The sequence below is a fragment of the Tachysurus vachellii genome, chromosome 9, assembly GCF_030014155.1.
Source record: "Tachysurus vachellii isolate PV-2020 chromosome 9, HZAU_Pvac_v1, whole genome shotgun sequence".
Classification (NCBI taxonomy): Eukaryota; Metazoa; Chordata; class Actinopteri; order Siluriformes; family Bagridae; genus Tachysurus; species Tachysurus vachellii.
Genome location: NC_083468.1, coordinates 14,615,884 through 14,640,381, shown reverse-complemented (window position 1 = coordinate 14,640,381; position 24,498 = coordinate 14,615,884). Strand labels below are relative to the sequence as shown.

General features: G+C 40.1%; 1 protein-coding gene across 6 annotated transcripts in view; it reads left to right on the top strand.

Annotated features, from left to right (window-relative positions):
* Positions 1 to 24,498, top strand: part of bcar1 (BCAR1 scaffold protein, Cas family member) — a 66,610-nt gene that overhangs the window by 29,257 nt on the left and 12,855 nt on the right. For 2 of the 6 annotated variants that reach the window (XM_060877839.1, XM_060877838.1), the window contains exons 2-3: positions 6,447 to 6,503; positions 16,624 to 17,238. In XM_060877839.1, coding sequence (XP_060733822.1) covers positions 6,447 to 6,503; positions 16,624 to 17,238 — 672 coding nt within the window. Of the gene's footprint in view, positions 1 to 6,446; positions 6,504 to 8,848; positions 9,121 to 16,620; positions 17,239 to 24,498 lie in introns of those variants that run through there. The other 4 variants (XM_060877842.1, XM_060877840.1, XM_060877841.1 and 1 more) reach the window with 4 other exon arrangements.

Sequence of the window (24,498 nt, the reverse complement as noted above, 5' to 3'; positions counted from 1 at the left end):
AGGTATAATGACTGTTCTCTTCCATCTGCCACACTGGGGTGCAGAGTTCAACATGGGTGTCTATGTATTTCATGGCTTCAGACTGAGGTTATATCTCAATTATTCAATGATTCATTATTTCATTATTTTATTACAGATATTTGTGTTAGCATACAATATTTTAGAGTATTTGTCTAATTTGTTGGAATGCCTCATTATAGCATTTTTATATAGCCTTTCCTCTATTAATGTAAAATATTCTGTTGTATTCATGAATATTTCAGTATCACTCTGGAGGAGGCTGTGTACGAAGCATTTTATAATAGCATTTGTTCTACAGAGATAAAGAAAGTCTCACCTTTAACAAGAAATGATGCTTGTAAAAACTTACTTAGACTCACACCTCCAGGGCTGGGGATCTGATCTGGGGATGGATGGAAGGGTGGATGGATGGGCATTCTTATCTTGAGTGTGTGATCTCTTGAATTTCATGTCCTTTAATACCCAACATTCTTAGGTCTTTACTGCAGTGCCTCCATAATACAACTTCATTATCAACCATTTGGAATCGTTCCAGCCTCATCCTACACCATTACAAGCAGAAGTGGACACCAGATATCTGCTGAATTCCAGGAGAGTACAATTTCAACTCCTGTGTTGGGGGTCTGACACACCAAGGCCAGGTTTAATAAAATGCAGTGAATGCGTATTTGTGAGTGTGTGAGGGTGTAGTGTGTGGGTGCTTCATACTTGTACAGTATCTAACCTGAACTTCACTTGGAATCAGAGATGTACTAATGACATGAAGGTTGCAGACTGAAAGAGAATATAATCTACATCTAACAATGCAGGTTTGCTTACCAAATAACAAACTCATTTAGTTGTGTGTATGTATTTTGTATCCATGGTGAGCAGAGGAACTGCAGCCTGACACATTTCTCCTTCCTCTGTCTGGTTTGTGCTCATTATAGCACAGTGAGATTAAAGAATAGTCATATATAAGACTGTCGAAAGAAGGGTCACAATATCTGTTCATGACATTTCCAGGTATGCAACAGGACATACTTCCCTGACTGAACTAAACAACAATCTGCTTAGATGATTCAGAATCTTAGATGCATGACATGCGGTTAGGATTTTGGAAGGCCACACATCAGTGCGACTCTGTGCAACACAATTAGACCCATAAATCCCCATGGTTGAACACAGGAGCAGAAACCAGCCTTAAGCCAAGTATCCCTTGTAGTATTTGTGCTGTGTCTCACACAAGTCAGTGCTAGTCCAAGCAAAAGACATTCTCCCAAGAGCAAACCCACACAGAGTGTCTCATATTTAGCTACGTTTTTACATTACAAAGGTTGGACAGCTCAACAAATTCACATGAAAATGGCATGAAAATGACAATGAACCAAATCACCTACTTTTGTAGTAACTAGTATACAATCAGGGTGGAATGTGTAAACTAGCTGTAGCTGTGTGAAGCTAAGTGAAAATAAAAATATTCTTATATGCACCAGTAATAGTATAGTTACAGGTTTTAGTGGTTTACAGGTTAACCATTTACACTATTTAGTGTAGATGGCTGCGATTTGTATCGTAGATGTCTTTTCCACAATATTGTGTCTTTATGATTTAAAACAAGAATACAGGTTAATGCCTTCTGGTATGGTAAAGTTATAAACTTCCTACTTGTATAGAACTGAACCAGCAGTGTAGTATTATATATATAGATGTAAGGTGACAGGAGGCAGTCCATAGTTAGCTTCGGTAGGCACTATTTCTTCTATATCGGCTTGGTGTGTCATGACCTTAAGACATGTGATCCATCTCCTGTAGTTTGTATGAAGTCTATAATCTATGTAAGAAGATTGTGTATGTGTTCAACTGATGATTCCTGTTTACACTGCTCTTATCTCATATCCTGTATACTTCCAGCACATGTGTAACTTTGCCTTTATGACTGTTTTCTGTAATAATCCAAATCTTGCTATATGTTTTCTAGAAAGGAATTCCTTTTTGAATCTGGCTCTGGCAAAAAGTACTGATTGTATCAGATTTGTAATAGAGAAATAAGCTTGTGGAGGGAATGTGACTTCATTGTTGACCTTCGACTCTTGACCTCTACTCTTAAAATATTTTTATTCTGACTTCCTGACATAGTTTCACACAGCCATAGCGAGTTTATTCTGCCAAACCATTTTCACCAAGTCCAATTGTATAATGTAGAAATGTATTTTATAGAAACAGCGTTAAACATACATGTCTTCAATACATGGCTTGTGTGCCTCTGTTGTTCTGTACTGGACTACTATGTATTGGATGCCATTTATTAACAGATTTCCAGGTTTGGCTGGTTTATAATAACACCACTGAGAGGTGTTTGGTTCTTAACCTACACAACATATGTCCAGGACATGAGAGCTAAGGTTACACTCAAGGGCAGAGAACAAATTATGTTAGATATGCTATAAGCATATAATCATACTCACACATACCAAGGCAATCTCAAGGGTAGATAACAGTTGACCACGGTTAAACAAAAATATTCAATTATATTTATGGGTATTTCAAATGTTTCTGGAGGAGGCTTTTTCAGTAGTCCAGCAGCAGCAACAAAAATCACAATCATAACTTCCCTTGAATTTCATGTCCTTTAATACCCAACATTCCCAGGTCTTTACTGCAGTGCCTCCATGTTCTCCAAAATATAACCTCATTATCAACCATTCGGAATCGTTCCAGTCTCATCCTACACCATTATAAGCAGGAGTATACACCAGATATCTCCTTACACATCTGAATTCCAGCAGAGTTCAATTTCAACTCCTGTGTTGGGGGTCTGACACACCAAGGCCAGGTTTATTAAACTGCTGTGTATGCGTATTTGTGAGTGTGTGAGGGTGTAGTGTGTGGGTGCTTCATACTTGTATCTAACCTGAACTTCACTTGGAATCAGAGATGAAACCCAGACAGGAGGAGTTGATATTGTGTATTGAATCAATGAATGTGAAATTAAAACTACTGTAGCCGCTGTACACACACACACGCGCGCACACACACACACACACGCACACACACACAAATATGCAATAGCTCTTACACTGTAGACTTGAGAATAATTCAGATGCTCATATTTAAAGAAGTTCTTTACCTTGTAGATATTTAATTGTAGTTAGTGCCTGACTGCTTCCAATTAAACAAGGAATTTTTCACCTATTTGAAGTGTTGTAAAAAGTAGGAAATGCCTTCAGATCATAATTAACCTGTCCAATTGTAAAATGGCTATGCGTGGGTGCACAATAGCACAATTACAGCTAATGTCTGATGACTGCTCCTACACAATAGCCAGACAGGCCCTTACCCTTCACTAATGTTATTAGCTGTCGTAGAGGTGACCCTGGTTCATGTACACACTTAGCACTGTTCCATTCAGAAATAGGCTCCTTGGAACGCTTTGTAAGAAAAAGAAAGATACCCTTCCTGAAAGCCCTGGCCGGAATGTGGGGGTTTGTGCTGGCGTTTGCATGCAGCATTCCAGCATTCCTGCTAGTGGGGGAGGGGAAAATGTCGGAGGGCAGATTTTGTAGGATTTTTGCTATTGTTTTAATTGTGTGGGGATTGACGTCAAATCACATGGAAGTCTGTTTCATCGTGGTTGAGTTACTGAGGGCAGCCATGCAATTTGTCACTGTTGCTGTTTATGCTAACCTTGAGGTGTGTTGCTGATCTCATAAGATCTCCCTGGAATAGTCCTGTCTGAGAGAGAGAGAGAGAGAGAGAGAGCTACAAAGAAAAAACAGTGAACACTGCTTATTAATCATTTTCATATTTGGTTCTGGATTTTTACTACTTATTTTATGTTAATTAACATAATTGAACAACTTGTCTTATTATTATTATTATTATTATTATTATTATTATTATTATTATTATTATTATTATTATTACATTAAATGTATTCATTTAATGACATGATTAAAAAAATAGACAAATATTTCTCTTTTTAAACATGTTCCTGTAATATTTCCCCTGCTTTCTATTTAATTTTTATTTATTCCTTTAGGTATTTAGGTAGATTCAGACAATAATGAGCACAGCTACTTGTTAGTGATACACGCCTCCAGTGTGTAATGCATTTAATGCTTCCTGGGTTTTAGCCTGCATCGTTTGATTCCACCGTTTCTTCACTGAAGGTATGTGGGCTTTCTGGACATTCGTAATCTACCGACACACATAACATCAAACCTTAACCACTGATGCATCGATGACACATCAATGTGTTTCTATAGCAACTGCTTTGCTGTGACTCATGGGCTTAGATCTCATGTGAAACCTGATGCCAAATCATCCTCATCATCATCTCTGGGGTACGAAAGGAATGCCTATCTAGTCATTAGTGTGCTCTCTTATTCTGAGCAACCAGTGTTGGAGCATGACAGATGATGTCCTGATATCGATCAGCATAGGCAATGTGTGACCCTGTGACACTGTTGATTGACAGCGCTTCATTATCATAAGGATAATAATACATAATAATATAATATAATACATATATCATAATAATACATATATAAACAAGGATACAAGCAGACAGAAAGATAATTTACATCACAAAAAACAAAAAAAGATACATAGATAGATAGATAGATAGATCTTTAAGAAAATAAATATAAAATAAATAAAGATTCATTACAGTTTGTGAGTGGAGAAAAGGACTTTTAGGAAAATACAGAACTACTGATTTCAGATACAAGTCAGATTTTCCTATTGATTTATTTCTGTGTACATGGATTTATTTTCGTTAATCTACATTCGTTGATTTATTGATTAAATCACTGAATTGTTTATTCCTCATTTGCTTGTTTTTCATTCTGGTAGATCTGCTTTTCTATAACAATGCAAATTGAGTTTTAAAAAAAAAATTAACACAATCTATAGCAGTCACTCTGTCTTACGTTCTGTTTTTTGGGGTTGGATAGAGGCCTTAGAGGTGTTTCTCACACTGTCACTCATTATGAGAAACACACACACACACACACACACACACACACACACACACACACACACACACATATGGTAATATCTCCAGAGTACCCTGAGTTTACTATGCAAACCCAATCAGCTTTCTAGTTCTTCTTAGCTGCAGATAATACCATTTTCTTCCTGCCACATTAAAGCTAATCTTTTTATTGAAGAGAAGCAGGAAAACATTACTGTGCTCCCTTGTGTGTGTGTGTGTGTGTGTGTGTGCGTGTGCGTGTGCTCGTGCGTGCGTGCATGTGTGTTTGTATGTGTTACACAGAGAAAGAGTTACACCGAGACACAGAGGGAGAGAGAGAGAGATCTATAGCCCTACTTTTGATTAAAGTGAAAAAAGAGACTGATCCACTTTTGCGTTTTTTATAATCATTTTAGACTCTTAGTATGTTCTGCAGATAAGTGCACAATATTTTAATAAATATGCAAATAAACAAAGTTATATATGGGAATTGTAATTTGTGTCAGATATGGGGTAAATGGGATCTGTATTTTTAAATGCCAGTCTAGGCTTTTGTTTTTTCCTGTTTATGAGCAGCCAGAGATGTCTATCTTTGGGATGGAAGAGTCCCTAGACAGAGTTTGGGCAACATGCCAGTGTGGAAAAGTCAGCCTGTCAATGTCTTTGATGTAAGACCATTCAGGACAAATGGTTGTCCCACAACTGTTGCTGGAATGTTTGCTGGATATATATGTGTGTGTGTGTATGTGTGTGTGTGTGTGTGTCCATCTGTGCTTTTGCATGCGAATGCAAAATGCTACTTTGATTTGTGAGAGTGCATTCATTTGTGTATTTGTAAGAGTGCTGCAGAAGATTCACTTCCTTGACATAAACAGATGAAACAGCTCAAGATACGGACTTTGGAATGAGACTGACAGTCTCACTAAAGAAAGAGTCCCTTTCTTGTTGTGTCCTTCAAAGCTGCATGAATATTGCTGTTGGCCAGGGGCGGATGTCAGAAAACAAGGATATGCATTGTTTCACTTTGTCACTGAAGTCAAAACCGCAGAAAACAGAAGGATTCTCTCCTTCAGGAGCCGGGTGCTGTTGTGCTCTTTTATGCTGACAGTAATTTCACATTAACAGCATCATTTATGTCAGATGATATTAACAATGCATGGAGCTAGTATGTGAGCCTGTCAGAACACATTTACAAACAAAATTTAGAACTAATTAGAACTAGAACTAATTTATCAAGGAATAGCCTACATTCACTAGAAGGGTAGCATTTCCTTGTAAATATTGTGAACTGCTTAGCCTAGCAGTTTGCACTAACCTGCCATGTCAAACATTACCATCTTCTCTCTATTAGCGGTTATGAGATAGATGAGACGTCATCTCACACTGCCTCTTTGTTCTAAACAAACACATAGTCTGTACACGTCAAGCTCCAGCAGCCCTACTGACCTCCCTGAGTTGTGTGTTGCAGACTGTGCTGGAATTCAGCGTCCCGGTGCGGAAACATCCAGAAGGAGGTGGATTGAGGGTAAGCGAGAGAAAATAGAAGTGTAACCTGGATTTAGAGGCAGATGGGATTTCCATATTCTAAAAGCATGACCCACATCATTGCAGTGAACAGTTCTGAAGAGACTGGGGCAGCTCTGGTTGTTGTTTGCAGGTGTGTGTTGTGGCCAAAAGTGTTGTGGACACTGTGCCAGGCTGGATAGGTGCTGGAAGGGTCTGTGATTAAGTTGGTGTAGTGAGTGAGTGTGTGTGTATGGAGTGGAGTTGTGTGTAGGTGTGAGGAATGCTCTGGCAGGCAGACCTAACTGACACTGGGCCATACACACACAATGAGCCCACTGTCCCACACACACCACACACACACAAGAAATCTCAGAACTGCAGACAAAGAAGAAAAGTCATGTAACATATACTGTCCAACAGGCTGATAATATTATGCATGTTTTACATGGCTGCAGTCAGGTGTGGTTGAGGTCAGAGAGGTTAATCTGGGCCTAGAAGTGACTGACTAGTTAAGAGGTGGTGGGCAGGTCTCAGAGGATTGGGTCTCATTAGCTGATGAAGGACGGCTGAAAAGGGGGTGCTAATTGAAACAGTGCCTGACGTGACAGTGTAATCTTTGTGGTGACATAATAACCCCCCCCCCCCCCCCCAAACACACACACACACACACACACACACACACACACACACACATGCACACACACTTACATAAGTGACAGACAGCTCTGGTCACAGCTCAGCTCTCTGTGAGATCTAGAGAGAACAAGGGGCTATCACTAACATCCCAGGAGAAAACGCTCTGGATTCTGGAGTGTGTTAAACTGAGCGCCTTCTTTTTATGTTTGATCAGCCATGTTCTTTATTTCAAGACATTTAAATTCTGTTTGATTCACTTCTTGTTAACGGTTCCCACTCTTCTTCATCATGATGATGACCACCATCTATTAGCAATTTAAAGATGTTAAAGGTGATAAAGGGTTAAGGAATTGCTTTTTGTCTCATCAGCTCATTCATTTTTGCACTTCTTACTACAAGGCTGGTTCAGGGAGAGATAACATGGCAGTGACAACAGCATAATCATCAGTATCTATCTATCTGTCTGTCTGTCTGTCTGTCGGGATAGAGGCATCACATCTCTCCGTTAAATGTTGCACTTTTTCTTTCAGTGATATTGATTGTGTGAGAGGTGAACCCAGTTTGACCTCTTGACCTGGACCCTCCCTTGCATGAGAGTTGGACAATGATGTCATGCGTGGATTACCACCTTTAGACGGCAACGAGAAAGTTGACTACAGAACATTCCCAAAACATCTAAAAGTGAACCCTACATAACATGACTGTATTTGTTACAAACATTGAGCTTAGCAATAGCAAGAAAACGAAAACCATTATTTGCAACTCAAGAGTAGAATCCCAGCTGGATATTGTGTCTTTGGGCAGCAATCATGTGCAAGGGATTTGCAGCTAAGTATTAAACGTGAGCATGTTCAGTTTTTTAACTGGTGTTCTGAAATATGGAGGTTTATGGATGTATAAAATGAGAAGACTGTCCTAAAATCATTGTAAAAACTGCTAGCAAACAGAAATTGTATTTCTGAAATCGTATTTACTGCAAAAGATTGTATCTCAAATGTTTTCATAGTGAAAAAAGTATGTAGTATAATTTATCTTCAGAAGAACTAGATGTTCTAATATGTTAACATGAACATGAACCCTTTCCTAGAGGCAAAGATGCCATATTTTTAATATTAATATAATAACATATTATAACATTGTAATGTAAGAACATCTAGAAATATAATGTTGTCCTGAGGGTATGCAAACTTTTTTGCACTGTATATAGAGTTAGATTTTAGAGCTACTTACTTTGCCGGAGATATTTATCGCTTAAAATGACTTTATGTTGTCTTTTTTTTAGTTCATATCAGTCAATCTTATATTCACAATGATCTTTTTTTTTCGTTGGTTAGGGATAGCTGCAGTAGAACTGAGGAGTTTTATGACACAAGGAATGGTCAAAGAGTCTGAACAGCGGAGAAAAGACAGGAATTTTGTGAGGTTAAAGGAAAAGACACAGACAAAGTAGTAGTAGGGGGAGGTGTGTATGTGTGTGTATGTGTGTATGTGTGTGTACGAGAGGGAAGAAAAACTAATGTCTGTTTCCCTTCATGAGTCTACATGGAGGTTCCTTAAACATTCCTTACAGGCTGAGAAAGTGTGAGACATTAACATAAAAAGAGCTTCGTCGGCCAATAGGATCCTGGAAAGGAAATGTCAGGATTGAGGCAGAACCGGGATGGTGTCAGGTTACAATTTGCCCTCCCTACTGAAGCCTGAGAGCAAGGGAGGGAGTGAGGGAAGGAGGGAAAAAGAGAGCAAAGGACAGACAGAAAGAGGGAGAAAGAGAACTATATAGGACACTCTCATTCTTGGACACTGAGATCACGGAATAGGACGATGTGCTACAGTCTGCTCTGACTTTTTTTTTTTTTAAACTTCACAGACGACAGGGAAGTTTGGACTGGAGGTGGTTAGTCCGAAGGATTTTTTTTTTGTTGTTGGCTAAAACTCAGGGCTGTTAGACGGTGCCTGAGGTCCCAGCGACTCACACAGCGGGACTAAAAATGAATTATCTGGTGAGTGAATGTGTGTGTGTGTAAGTGCTGCACTCAGTGCTGTGTGACTGCTCTAAGTTGGCTGGAAGAAATAGTCCAGCTGTGGAAGAGGACGGGGAGTTATCAGACCAAGGCGTGTGAAAAGACTCAGAGAAAGGAACTCTAAATTCTTTCATTTTACTTCCCTTTGTCACAACTCGGTAGGGGTCTGATTGTGTGTTTTGTGTCTGTGTGTGTGTGTGTGTGTGTGTGTCTGTATTCTGCGTCTTTTTGAGGATCTGGGAACAACCATATATGACCTGACACATCCTGGTTTAAGTCACTTGTATATAAACCCCCCAAAAACTGTAATTAAAGAGTACCGTCACAGCAGTGAATAAACATGCAGAAGTACCTCTGTTCGGTTATTGTTTGTACAGCAGTCTTTTCCTCAATAGGACTAAGCTGAAATGCTTATGAGAAAGAGTTTCGAACAGACCGTACCTATAGGAAAGAGCCGGAGCCACAGAGACATTGCGCTGCCACTGGTGTGCTCGGACTGCTGACTCAGGAGAAAGTTGAAAGATTAAGGTTTTATTATGGATGTCAAGTGCATAGAAAGAGAGAGAAAAAGAGAGAGAGAAAGAGAGGGAGAAATGGATTGCCTGGACCAGGCCTGAGACTTGGCAAGCAGTATCTGTTCCTTGCTATTGTTTGAAAGTGCTGGCATGCACTTAGCTTGTAAGGGCAGGAATGACACAAGGCTTTGGTATTTGGAAATCAGACCTAGTTCCATTGAAGGAGGACTTTGCTCCCTATGTGCCTGGACCGACCCCCTGCATGGCATATGAATATTTCTCAATCACACTTTCACAGTGACATTGATGACTTTTTAAAGTGTGATAATGCTTTGTTTGGGCATCTAGAATCAAAGGTATTCTTGAGTTATTTGGATCAAGCTAATTTTAGAGTCCTAAAATTAGCTTGATCCAAATAAAGAGTTTCCGGTTTACAAATGTGACTAGGCTGTTCTTCTTTCCATTACTAAAAGCAAGTTGTGTTTATGCGTTTTCATTCTTAGTTACTTCAGGATAAAGCCAGAGTTTAGTACAGCTCCCACAACCTTAGAAACTAGTTAAAACCCCCTCAGCTGACGGAACTTGGTTCATCAGGCTGATCCTGAATCAGCATCTAAATAAAGAGTGCTGTACAGCGGTGGGCATGAGAGTAAGAATGGTGAAAGAGAGAGAGGGGGGGCATTTTTAACCTCCCGCAGTGCAGAAAGATTTCTCCCAGTGACTCAGCCTTGACTCATGCCCAACCTCTGGGGCTTAAGAGGGTAGAATCCCCCACCTCCCCAACTCCTTGGGGTTCTGACAGTCCAGACTCCATCATTAGTAGTTGATGCCAGTAGACGGACTTCTTTAATTCTGAGCTGAAAACAGTTCATCTTTATTGGGCTGGTCTAAAATTCATAATAGATGGCATTTACTCAATGGGAAGTTTTGCTTGTTGACTCATAGAAAGATGTGTTCGTTCTAGCTGTAATTTAACTAGATGTTTCTGCTTCGAGCAGTGACTAAGACATGTTGTAAGTCATTTTTATGAGTAAAATGTCTTGGACAAATATAGATACGGTGCTTGCTCAATCATCAACCTGGGCAAGTCTACAGCCAAAAATGTGTCATGGTGCTGCTTAGAAAAAGAGATGTTATTGGGTTGGGATTTACTACAACAATTTATACTTTTTTTTTTTGTAAGAAGCCATAGTACAATATTATGTAGATGACCGGTCTATGACTTTGTGTATTTAAGACAATGAAGTATTTTATTTTACTAAAGTTTAGGCTCACAAAACATCCGACTCCTATTTATACTTTTCTATCTCACATTCTCTGTTTTTCAGTTTACATCCATTTATGTCAGTCTCAGTCTGTTTTCTTTCTCCTTCCATTTCTGTCAGAAAAACAGACAGAGAGATCTGATATAGCACACCGATTGCAAAGCTAATGGATTTCTGCCTGAAAAGATATTCACCTAAGGCCTAGTCTTTTTGTGTGTATATGCAGTAGCTCTAGGGTTTCTTCTTTCATATGGGAATGTTTGATTACTTTAGCGTGACTTGAGTTATAGAGAGGAAGAAACAAACAATGCGTAACTCGTATAGTTGTTTACCCGATAGCCTTAAGTTAATCTACTGTACTGAAGCAATCAATCCTAGTTGAACTAGAATGCAAAAAGCTTAAGAAGGATCTAGCTACATGCTGTTATTGGTGTAAGAGGAAATCTATGAATTACAAAAGATTAGACAACTGCCTTATGTTATTTGATTCAGAATTTTTTTCCTAGTGGTCTTTTTCACTGAAACACTGGACTGAGGTCACATTGACATGATGAAGACAGTGACATGCTGCAATCTTAGGACAAACATTTTGGATTCATCATTAATAACCGGCAGAATTCCAGCCATGTTTATGTCATGATGAATGACTCTGACTCAGGGCTCAGGAAGAGATTGTTAACACAACAATATGCTTTGTCCTTGATTCTGTATGTTGTTTTTCATGTTCTGAAGTTACACAAAAGGAGAAATCCACCTTGCATGACTTGCAGAATTATTCAATACACCCTGAATGGGTTCCCAGTCCGTTTCGGGTCATGATGTGCTCACTCAGCCTCGTTATATTGTACTGTTCAATATAACAGCCAGTCATTAGAACGTGACATGGTTAGTTTAAGTTAAGTTGTTTAGTTTACTTCTTTCATCGATATATCGACGACTTCTAACTGTTTAATTAAGAATATTAGGTTACACAGTGAAAGTGGCACCAGTGCTATTTACCCTCTGCTTCATCTCAAACTAAAGAGACTGGTACGGCAACATTTTGGCAGTTACGGTGTCCAAACGTATTCATAAGATTTCCTTTTCTCACTAATATTCGCCATGGATTGTCACTTTGTGCTAGTCTATTTAAGTTGAAGTTTAAAAGCAGAGGAAAAAAGATCTAGTGTAGTGTGTTTTAAAGGCTTCCAGGCATGTATATCACCCAAATAACACCCACTGTGTTAGTAAAGTAAGGCAAACATGGGCAGCAAGCCAGAACTTGACTGTGGCCTGCAGCTACAAGAATGTGAGATGTTTTGTTATGAGTGACACACACACACTCACACCCTCACTTACCTAGCAGGAAAGGAGTGTCCGGAGTGCTGCCTTTGTTTTTCTGTTGCCTCAAGGAAAGCAGGAAGGGCATGATAATTCACTCCTCACCAGTGAGACTGTTATTCTTTGAGTGTGTTCAGTGTAGCGAAATGTATTTTTATATGTGTGGAGATACTTGGGTTTAAGACAGCTGTATTTTTGTGTCTTCATTTGTTTGTTCTTGGTTTTGTCTAGTGAGCAATGAATCCCTGTTTTTTTTGTAGACAGTGCGTGATGTACCAGGTGTGTGTGTGTGAGTGAGTGTAGGAGAGCTGTATGAAAAAGCAAAATGTGGGGTAATGGAGGTAGAGGTGGATAGAAGTTGTGGAATGCAGAGATGTGCCTAGACCTGAAATTGTACTCAAAAAAACACCATACACACTTCCTAGATTCCTTAAATCTGTTCCTAATAGTTGGTGCACCCAAAAGCGAGTCACTGTCTGTGTTCCTCTTTCTTTTCTTCTACATTCTTCGACATGCACTCACACACAGACACACACCTACTCACACCTACACACTAAATATTCATTTTTCCCCACACACATTATTTTCAGTTTCTCTTTTGGCCTGTTGTTTACTCTCAGGTTTAGTCTTAACCCATCCTACATGCTAAAAAGTCTCACACTCAGATTGCGTTTGGAATTTGTTTGGCGTTATGGGTTTTTCAGTTCAGGCTCACCTTTGTCATCTTGACGCTCCACTATGTGTGTGTGAGTCTAACACACACACACACAAACCACCAATCGCCAAGACTGTGCCAGTCTTAATTCATGACTCCCTAAAACAGCAAGGTGACCATCAGTCACTGTCTGATTAACACCTCAGGCTAATCGGCAGTTTGTTGCCGTTTTAACCCAACTCCTTAGCCAAAAGCCAAACCTTAAAAATGACAGAACTACCAGGGCAGAGAACCTTAATTAAGAGTAATTAACAATTATCATGGGTTGGTTTTGTTTATAAGATCCTGAACCTTCTGCATTGTTTGGTCAGACTCAGGTGTCTATAAAAACAATGCTGTTTTTGTGTTATATCCAATTGTTTCGAAGCTAATAAAACAGTTGTTCACACACACACACACACACACACACACACACACACACACACACAGACGCACGCACATACCACACACGCACACATCACACACCACACACACACGCACACACACACACGCACACACACACCACACACACACACAAGCACACACAAACACACACAGATTTGTCTTACTATCCTATATAATATATAACATAATTATTAATGGCCATAATATGCTACACTTAAAGCTTTTAGCTCATTTAGTTTTTAGCTCATGGGTAAATATCCAAATGTCCCCACAAACCCAAAAATATCAGATATTCCTGTCCCCATGTCCATTTGGGTCCTGACCATGCTTCAGCAACACATACACTCCCCCTACTCTTTTCCCATCCATTGACCTGTCTGCACTGAGCGCGCTCCACCAGCTGCTACATTATTTCCTGTTCACTTCCCACTAAACAAACCCATACAGCCCATTTCCTTCCCTCTCTCCAAATCTTTGCACCCCCTATCCTATGATATATTTACTTCTGTACATTACTGATCTGTTTCACTTTCTCTCATGGCTCAGACCCTGCACTGTTCTTAACATCTTGCCCATATCCTGCTATATCATCCTTTTAAATGCAACGAGAATTTACTCTATTGGATGATCAATTTCTTTTTTCTTGTCTCTTTCCTCTTCTTCATTTCATTCCTTTTGTTCTCTCCTTGCATGTGCATACTATACTTTGGTCATCAAGAAATAGAGAAGCATTCGGTCAGCAATTGGTTAAGCTTTTTGCACATCTCACTGTGTTTCTTTTTATCAACTAAATTTCTGAGTTTTTCACCAAGAGCAGTGTAAATCCAATCCCTGTGCTCTTCCACACAGTCCCTGCTGCACAACTCTTCTATGAAGGTACATAATAGTATTGTGTGTTTATTATCCAGACTGTGCTTGCATTATTGCAAATGCCATAAAAACGAATCTCGAAACGAGATTACACTTGGTCATTGTGTCACAGAGTCGATCATAATGACATTTGAATCATTTCTTAAACACTTCCTGTGTTCAGAAAGTGGGAGCAAGAAACAGTAAGGGAATTGTTGAGTGTGAGAGAGTAGTAGACCGAGTAGAAGTTTGGCAAGCTTCAATAATGGAGACAAAGTTCAGCTCCTTGTGATGTCATGAACCCCGAGAGGCTTCCTCTTCCAGGCAGGAAGTTACAAATGTCTGATTTTGTCAATAGATCACAAATCGTAGCTCTATGAGAATGTAAAACGATTTAAAAAATAAAAAATATATACTGTGACAAAGAAAGACAGACTATCTAGCCCCAAGGCATTATTTTCACTACAAGTATTTCTGGGTTGGATCTTATCAATATTTCAGTGGTAAATAATAATTTTCGAAATGTTCCCGAAAATTAAACCAGATTGGCAGAGAAATTGCACCTGAAATTCCTGTGCAAAAGCTTTCAGAGTGCTTTAAACTGTCTCCAAGGAGAAAGACTGGCGAGTCAAAGAGCTCTTTCAACTAGTCTTGAGAGCTTCTCATTATTTTGGCATTAGTGTGTGTGTGTGTGTGTGTGTGTGTGTGTGTGTGCGTGTGCGTGTGCGCGCGCGCGTGTGTATGTGTGTACGTGTGTGTGCATGTGTGTGTGCCAGGCCTGGACGGTGACGTCTCATCCAGCTGCTAGCCGGCAGTAAGCCACTCTGGTTTATTATTTAGCTCTCAGGCCTAAGGGAGATGCCATAGTGAGTCTGGCAAAACAAGCAGTGCATTCATCATTGAGATATGGCCTGCATGCGCTTCTCCTCACTTCTTCAGTGCAATACACAGACCCAGCATTCATCACAGCCCTGCCACTGTAAGCGCAGATCTCTTCGAACATACACACACAAAGTACGGAGACTTGCATTCAGTCTGGGTATTGAGATCACATTCATGAATACTGTTTCACGTACTGCCACTCACTATTGTGGCACAGAGAAGAGTGTGTGTCTGGGGAAAAGCAGGCTAATAAGGAGATTCTATCTGTGGAAAAGTATGCGTCATAGGAATGAAGACAAAATGTGAAAAAGGCATGATAAGCGTAAAAAAATGTTTTTCCTCCTGCCCTTACCCATGCCAGGAGGGTAACAAGCTGGTAACAAGCTAATCTCGAACTCGACAAGCTGCAAACGTTTTGAAGGTTACATCGCCTGACTAGTGAATGAACTGACTATCACTGCACAGACAGAGACTTATTGAAAGTCAATGTCTCTTCTCTTCTTCTTCCAATCCATAAAATACAAATAGAGATCTTGCCCACCAAATTGAACTTTGCTTAACAAATTTTTAAGCTATTGTTAACTAATCTGAAATTCAGACAGCCTCACAATTAGCTAATCACATGTTTGTTTGGCTGGAGGACAAAGGTAGTGGACCATTTGAGTCATTGGTGTTTACTGGAGCTTCATTAAGCGGGCACATTGAGGCATGCTACACGTGCCAGGCTATACCATTCCCTACTGCTGGTGGGGGGCCTGAAAGCAAACATTTGTTTAGTGTAAATGGCAGGCAGTGCTTATGGGTGGCTCTTTAAGACTTGGGACAGATGGAGTCCTTGTTGTGGAAGGCAGAGACTCAGAGATACTCACAGTATGGCACGAAACAGTATGCCACTTTTATTTATACAAACATATACACCTGTCTTTCTATTTGTGTTTAAAGGAATCGCCATCCAAAAATACTTAACTTGCTAATTGTGATGTAGTGTCAGTTATATTATGTTGAAATATTCATTTTCTTTAAAATAATTTTTATGAAATCTATGCTATGTTCAACTTCACAGTAGCTAGAATTACACAGTTACTCTGTTTATTCCACTAGCATTGCTACAAACTGTGATGAAACATTTGTTTAGCTATAGTTAAGTTTTTCGGAACAATAGAAAAACATTCCAAATGGGATTTTTCAATATACATACACATATAAAGCAAAGTTTTGCTTTTTTCGGTTTTAATAAAATCTTTTTTAAATTGTTTGTACCTAAAGGTGTTATGTGGGGGATCCATGTTGTTGTACATTGAACCTTCTTGAGCCATTTTATAAATCTAGAATTAAACATGTCCAATGATTTCAATGAGAAAACCTTTTCTCAATATTTTACTTAAGATATAGTTTATAGCTATCGGCAATCGCTAAATAAATATTGTAAACATGGATAAACAATTATTGTGTCACTGTTGGTTTAAAGTGTATGCAAATCAAAATATGCTCTAATGAGAGTGTTGTTGACTTTTATTTTCTCTCTCTCTCTCTCTCTCTCTCTCTCAAGCAGAATGTGTTGGCCAAGGCTCTGTATGACAATGTGGCAGAGTCTCCAGATGAGCTCTCCTTCCGAAAGGGTGACATTATGACAGTGCTGGAGCGGGACACACAAGGCCTAGATGGCTGGTGGCTCTGCTCACTGCACGGGCGCCAGGGTATTGTACCAGGAAACCGCCTCAAGATTCTGGTAGGCATGTATGACAAGCAGCAGCACCAGTCTTCCAGTTCCCCAATATGCTCATCTCAGAGCCACCTCAGCATTCCACCTAGTGCCTACACAAAGTCTTCACCTGCCGCTCAGTACACAGCCATGCACCCAGCCTGTACCAGCCCACCCAGCCTGTATCAAGTGCCCACTGGGCCCCAGACTCCACAAACCCAACCCAAAGCTCCACCTCTCACACAAAAACAAGGTGCTGGTAAATATCACCCAGCTGGACAGGAGATCTACCAGGTGCCACCCTCCATGGGCACACCAGGCCAGGAGATATACCAGGTACCACCCACAAGTGGCGGACAGGATGTATACCAGGTGCCCCCTTCTTTGAACCAGAAACAAGAGATCTACCAGATTCCCCCTTCCATGGAGAAGAGAGGCTGGGACACCCCCAAGACCTTGGGAAAGGTAGGGATAATGCACACTCAGACAACCCAGAGCAGGAAACAAGCTTCAGTTTTAGTTAAACATATTATGACTGGAATCTAATCCTAGTAACATCTTGTAATATAAACACCGTAGAGACAACGGTTTCTGTTTCTGCTCAAGCAAAATAAAATCCGGAGCTTCTTCTTTTTCTTTTTCTTTTTCTTCTTCTTGTCACCACACAGCACACATAAAAACCAAACAGAAAGAACATGAAGGTTTGAGATACACAGAATTTTCTCTCAGTTTAAAAAAATTTACATGAGAAATCAGTAATTAGAGTGCAACCAGAAAGAGACTGAAAGAAACAAAGAAAATGAGTTTAGAATATGGTGTATAAGCAAAAATATAATGTAAGTAATACTGCAGTAGCATTTATAGGTGAGGACTATGGACATTGTAGGGTTGAAAAGGTGAGTAGGCAATTTTCAGCAGTTATCTTCAGGTCTTCAACGATGGGCAGCACCACTCCCTGTGTGACCGCCAGGAGCACAGAGCAATATGTCAGGTATATCGGCAGTAGGAGTGAATGAAGTGAAGTCAAACAATAGTGGAATGGAGAGGAAAGAGATGTGACACAGCTGTTTCACCAGTGTGTCCTGGAAACCTCCACGCACCTTCCTCCACTCAATGACATATATTTGTTCAAGGTTCATTTTGAGGTCCGTTCTGGCAAGACTATCATACATTTACTATTAATTACATAACAGATGAAATAACTTGCATCATAGTAGTAATATCACAGTTAAGAGTATAACAACCATAGATACCATAAGATCTAGTCAAACTCTGGCGGTGTCTTAAGAATATAACAAACATAATTCCTTTAGACGAGGGTTAGCAACTTAATCACTGAGCTAACTCTACCACCACCACCACCAAAACCATGTTTTATGTTCAAGGTGTCTCACACTGGGTTTTTACAGCGATGAACACTTTGAGTGAGTGTGTGTTTGTTGTCGGACTGAATGTGAATCATCCAAACTGTGTATTGTGCAAGCCCATGCACAAATGGCGTCTGTGTAATGACCAGACACTGTGAGACATCTTCCAAACACTCGCTTAAAGAATAGAGAAGCAAAGGACAAGGTGCATACGATGTGTCATTGCAGGAGTCAAGCATTGAGATAAGAATTGAGTGTAGTGTTCGGTAGCCAAGGCCAGGGTTGAGATTGTGGCTGAGGAGATCAATGTAAAGCTCCTCTGGGGTTTGGTGTCATGCTAGAGCTCACATATTAGTGATAAAACAATCATTGTGCTTAAAGTCTGGCTCACATCCTACACATAACAAATGCTCCATGAGACTTCCAGAAGGTTTCCTCTGTTTTTCTGCAAGGTTCTTGTAAACACCCCATTTTAGATTGTAGCCAAAATCAAAAGATGGTCTATTCCATCCTGCGTAGATTTTTAGTGTATTTCTGTTTTGAAAAACGTTGCTTCAACCAGACTTAGACTTTGGTTTCGCTCTTATGTTTTTTTTCCTTGATGTCCTCTGGTGTCCTTGTGCCCTCTCCTTTCCAACCATTGTTCCTGCCACTTTCTTTTAGATAAGGAGTTCACGCTGAGAGAACAGATGGTGAACACATATACGCAAAAATTATATACCCAAATAAAAGATAGTAAAAGAACCAACCTTAGTCTCTGAGTTCTTCTAGATGAAAACAGGAAACTGTATTTACCAGATTATACTGGTGTGTGTGCGTCTGTGTGCATGTGTGTGTGTGTGATTATGTGTATATACATGGGGATGTGAACTCTTTGAAGAATAACAAGCTAACATGGGGGCATGTCCAGTTCAGCTGCCTGGTCCCTGAGGGGTGAATGGCATGTTTGGGGGTTGACTGCTAAAGCAGCAAAAGCAGCTGGGGGTGGTGTCACATCAAAGCAGATTTCAGACTGGGTGTGTTGGCACACGACCCTCAAATCTCAAACATGCTCTTCTGGGAGACTGAAATGCCTGTACATTCTGTCCATCAAAATAGTCTTTTTTTTTTCCCTTGCTTATTCTCTCCTGTTTTCTTTTCTTTATATTTTTCCCATTATTAAGTCAGCAGAATGCCACAAAGCCAGCTTAAAATCCACGGTTGGCCTAATAAATGTAAAAAGTATACGTATACATAATTGGTGGCCTCAATTAGTTAGAACATTGTATATTATTCTGATTTGTTTTGGAGACAAACCTTTCTCACGTACTTTTTTCCACCTGCAAAATCATATCACATACAGTAAGACAACTCTAATCCTTCTGCACCTTTGACTAAGATGCTGGTAGAATTTCCTAACGTATACCTCAATGACGCTAACACACTCCCTGGTTGCTTAGTTACACATTAACCAGAAGGATGTGGCAATTACAGCTTTGTGTGCACATTGACCTCTCAGAGTAAACAGAACCATATGAAATCTGAACTGAAAGAAAGCTTAACATTGTGAGAAAGGAACAAATGGCCAACACATGCATGAAAGACTTGATCTGATGAGCTCTAAACACTATACAACCTGTTCCCAATAGATTTGTTTAGATTTTATAGAAGTATGAATGCAACTTTTATTATAAAACCTTTGCTTTTTCTCATCAGAAAACAGATAAATAAGTATTAGTAAGAAATGGAGATAATGCAATAATCACTAAAATCAGATTTTAACCCAGAAGGGTGATTAATACTGTAGAGGGCTTGCACTATAATATTTAATGTTTTGATCAGTTCTGACTATATGAAATGTGATCTCATGTCCACAACTTAATGACACTTGTCTCCACAGTAATGTTAACAATCCCTGTAAGAGTGGTGTTATAGTCTTCTGTACTGTTCACAAGAACTTTAAAACTGCGTGTGTGTGTCCGTGCGTGTGTGTGTGTATGTTTGTGTGAGAGTGATATATACCTGTGATAGAAATACCTGAACCTGTGCCAGCGTGTTCCCTCTATGCTGCATCAACCAGACAAAACCAAATGAATTTCCCCATTTAGAAACTCAGTACACACACAAGCACGCATTTTACATTTACAGAATTTAGCCGACGCCCTTATCCAGAGCGACTTACATTTTTTAACTGAGCAATTGAGAGTTAACGGCCTTGCTCAGGGGCCCAGCAGTGGCAGCTTGGTGGACGTAGGACTTGAACTCACAACCTTCCGATTGGTAGCCCAACACCTTAACCACCAGGCTACACATGAACACACAAGCACACACAAGCGCACACACATGCACACACATATACACATAACACACACACACATACATAGACTGTATGTAAAGCTCTTATAAACCTCAAGACACCTTAATATATACATTTATTTGAGTTTTGTTATTAGGTAATGAGGTTATGAGGTCACGTGTGAACAGCTCTATGTCTCAGGTGACCACTTGTGATCTGATGTTAATACCAGTCTACAATTCCACTTATACGGCCCTGTCACAATCTCTGCTCAGAAAGCCAATGCGTAATCTCATGTGGACTGACTGTGTGGCAGTCCACTGCTCACCGGAACAGGCAGAGGGATTGGAAGAGGGGAGGAAGAAGGGTGTGGAAGCTTATCTGCAGCAGCTCTTATTAAGAATAGAGAGATGCTGGTGAACACAAGCAGAGACAGAATGCATGTGGATTTAGACTCTGGTGAGACAGCAGTCTGTTGAAACTAGAATCGTACTGTAGTGTTAATCTGTGATAATAGGCACCCACATAGAGTCTTGTATGTGGTGTGTATTTCAGTGTCACAGCCCGCTTCTTTGTGATCTAACTGTCAGTATAGCTCTGAAACTCAAAGGTGGTTGTGTTTATCTTGAGTGTATTTTATGTGAATATTTTCAGTGTTATTCTGTTCCATTATGACAGCCAGACACACACACACACACACACACACACTCACACACACACACAGGGCATGGAGTATATGTGTGTGAGTTGTGGGCATTCCCCTGGGAGGGCTGTAATCTTCTGCATGTCTCTTTTAGTACATTTCTCTGTGCTGGAGATTCATCCTTCTGACTGATTGAAGAACAGCTTGCACTTAAGGAATGCGTTTAGCTTAGAATGATAAGTGGATATATGAGGAAAGACAAAGTTAGATAGAGAGAATGGCTTTTGAATGGACAGAAAGACTATAGTTTGCGTCAGTATTTTCATTTGGGAAACCAGGCATGTATATGTTATACAATAATATACAATGTCATCATTCTTTCTGCTGAGCCCTGTTGGGGTCGCCACATGGTCCGCATATTAGAATAGGCAGAGGCTGGATGCCCTTCCTGATGCAACTGTCCCATTTTATCCGGGATTGGGAACGGCACTGAGAGTTATCTTTTCTGTGACTGGGTTATCTCCCTGCCTGGGCTGCAGCAATGAGAGCACAGGATCCTGCTGCTAGAACACCAGGAGGCATACAAGAATATACAATATTTTTACATAGAACGACATATAAATAAAATAACTGCTGTATGTTGTTATTGCCAACAATAAGACCAAAACTAAGAGTTTAGCTTAGTCTTTTGGGTGTGTATGTGATTGCCACTTGCTCCACCTGCTGCTCTCTGCCTGCTGGTATGTCAGGTCACAAGAGTCTCCATCTGTGAACCCACACACACACACACTCACACACACACACACACACACACACACACACTCTCACACACACACACACACACACACACACACACACACACACACACACACACACACACAGAGCATCACTCCCTCTCCACTCCCCACAGGACAGAGTTAAGGGGTCAGTGAATGTGTGTCATTCAAGACAACTCTCTGCTTCTTTGTCTAGTGAGATGTCCTCCGTTACCTGCTGTGGACTCATTTTCTGCTCTGCTAGCTTGACACAGAAAAAAAAGGAAAGAGTTACTAGGAGTTACTAGGAAAGAGGACACCAGGCCAAGAGTTGTTGTGGTGGGTGAGGATGAAGAGAGGGAGGAAGGCTCTAGTTTCCCATGTGGAGCCACAGCCTGTGGCCTTTCATTAGCTGCCCACAAAGGCAGTGTGGGTTTGAGACAGAGCCGGAGGGAGGATGAGCCCAGAACTGCCTGTCAGTATAAACATGAGGGCTCTTGCTGCCTCTTTATTTGTGCTTCATTGGTTCTCATCAAAGGCCTGAGATATTAAAACAGGGCACAGGACTGGCTTTGTACTGTAGTGTTGAAAAATCACCACTTGTGAGTCTGGCATAACACACACACACACACACACTTTCATCCATTGATGATGAGTGTGCATTTTAGCTATGTGTGTGTGCATGTGTCATGTTTGTTTGCTGTAGTAAACAAACCTTCAAGCTCTAATTGGTTCCTGTTAGGCAGCTGCTGCAGGGCTTAACTCCATGTTCACCTCTTTAGTGATCATTATGATATTTTACTGTCTCTCCTCTCTTGAAGGGCAAACATGAAAGGAGACTAGATCTGCTTTTAGTTTTCTAACAGAAACCAAATGTTACAGAATGTCTGTCCAGCTCATCTAACCGCTAACTAGAATCAAATAAAGCATTGTTCATACTGATAGTATCTGATTACTAGTATCGGAAATTTTAATTATACTATGTGGGTTTCTGTTAATAATTCACACAAGCGCTCTCTCTCTCTCTCTCTCTCTCTCTCTCTCTCTCTCTCTCTCTCTCTCTCTCACTCACACACACACACACACACACACCGTTCTCAGTCTCTGACTAACCTTTGATCGTAGACAGCAGGTCTGATGCATTCTACAAGGACACACACTCATCCTATTCTTATTAATGGGTGTTGCAAATAAGCTTGATTGTTGTGTTGCCAAATGCAAAGTAAGAGTTTGTGTGTATGTGTGTGTCTGTATGTGTGTGTGTGTGTGTGTTCAGACATCCTCACATTACTATTTCCAGTACATGAACAAAGCCACAAGTAGAGACAAGAGTGAAGAGGGCAAGAGTGAAGTGTTGTTAAGTATAAGTAGCATTCAAGCATGCAGGAGATAAATTGGTTTGGTGAGACAGAAAGGGAGAGAAATGCAGAGAGTAAATGAGGATGCACCTCAGGGAGACCAGAGTAAAAAGAATTGAAAAACAACATGCAGTCTGCAGAAGAATATAGAGAGCTAGATTCTTAGAACTGACTCCAGGTCTTATAGAGACAAAACTAGAAGGGGTTTAAACAGGAAGATGATAGTAATGCATTGTCTTTACAGAATGCAACAGCAGCATGGAAGAAGTGCTTGGATTAACACTTCCCCTAATCAACTGTTTGACTGAACAATTAACATTGGCTGCAACCAAATAATGCCGTTTTTAAATAGATAAAAATGTATGCTATCTTGAAACTACAGAAGTTGGAATCCACTGTTGACAAAACAATAAACAGAATGTAAGTAAAATCCCAACAGTTTTAAACCTCAGTGAAATCATCAGGCTTGCTGTTGTGTCTTAATCATTGGTTGTACAGCTTTTGAAAAATGAAACATTAGTGCAGATTGAGGACTAAAACAGCATGTTACTGTTTTCTGCTCACACACATAGCACCAAAACAACTATTCTGTGTTGTAAAAAACGAATTGTGCTTTACAGAGCTTAAGTGCATCTGTTAAGTGCTAATGTGTGTTCAGTTTAATTGAATAAGTTATTTAAATCTGACATCGTGATCTGTATATAAAAGACTCTTGCCATTTGTACGATTTGAGTCATGCATTAGTGAATCTTCTTATACACAAACTCAGGAGCTTAAGATTTTTTTTTTTTTATCTAAGTGAATTTTTTCATAATTGTTCCTGCGAGTGATTTCTAATTTTGTTTCTATTAATGTTTTTTAAACAAGGCCCATTGTTGGCCCTTTCTTCTACTCCCACTGCTTCTTGTTGGTCCATTGTTGGACTGATACCAATAAACATATACAACTGTAACTGAGTACAGGATTCACTGATAAAAGGAGAAGCATGTGAAGAGTGTGAGGAACAGGATGATATCCCACCCTACACAGTCATGGCAGTAATGTGGAGAACGTTTGAGTGTCTCAGGACTGTTAACATGGCTCTGTGTGGATAAAAGCTGAGGTCTGTCTGTCTCCCTGCAGATGCCCTAATTCAACACACATGGCACGTGCCACGTGGCACTCACAAACTGACACGTGCTCATACACACAAGTGCTGAATTAATTAGCCACTTATTAATCTAGCATTTGGTGGAAGGAAGGAGAGGAAGACTATAAATCTCTCACTTTGTCTCCTTTACTGCTGCTGTTGGTCCTGATCTAGCTCAGACAGCAGCTGTATTCTCTA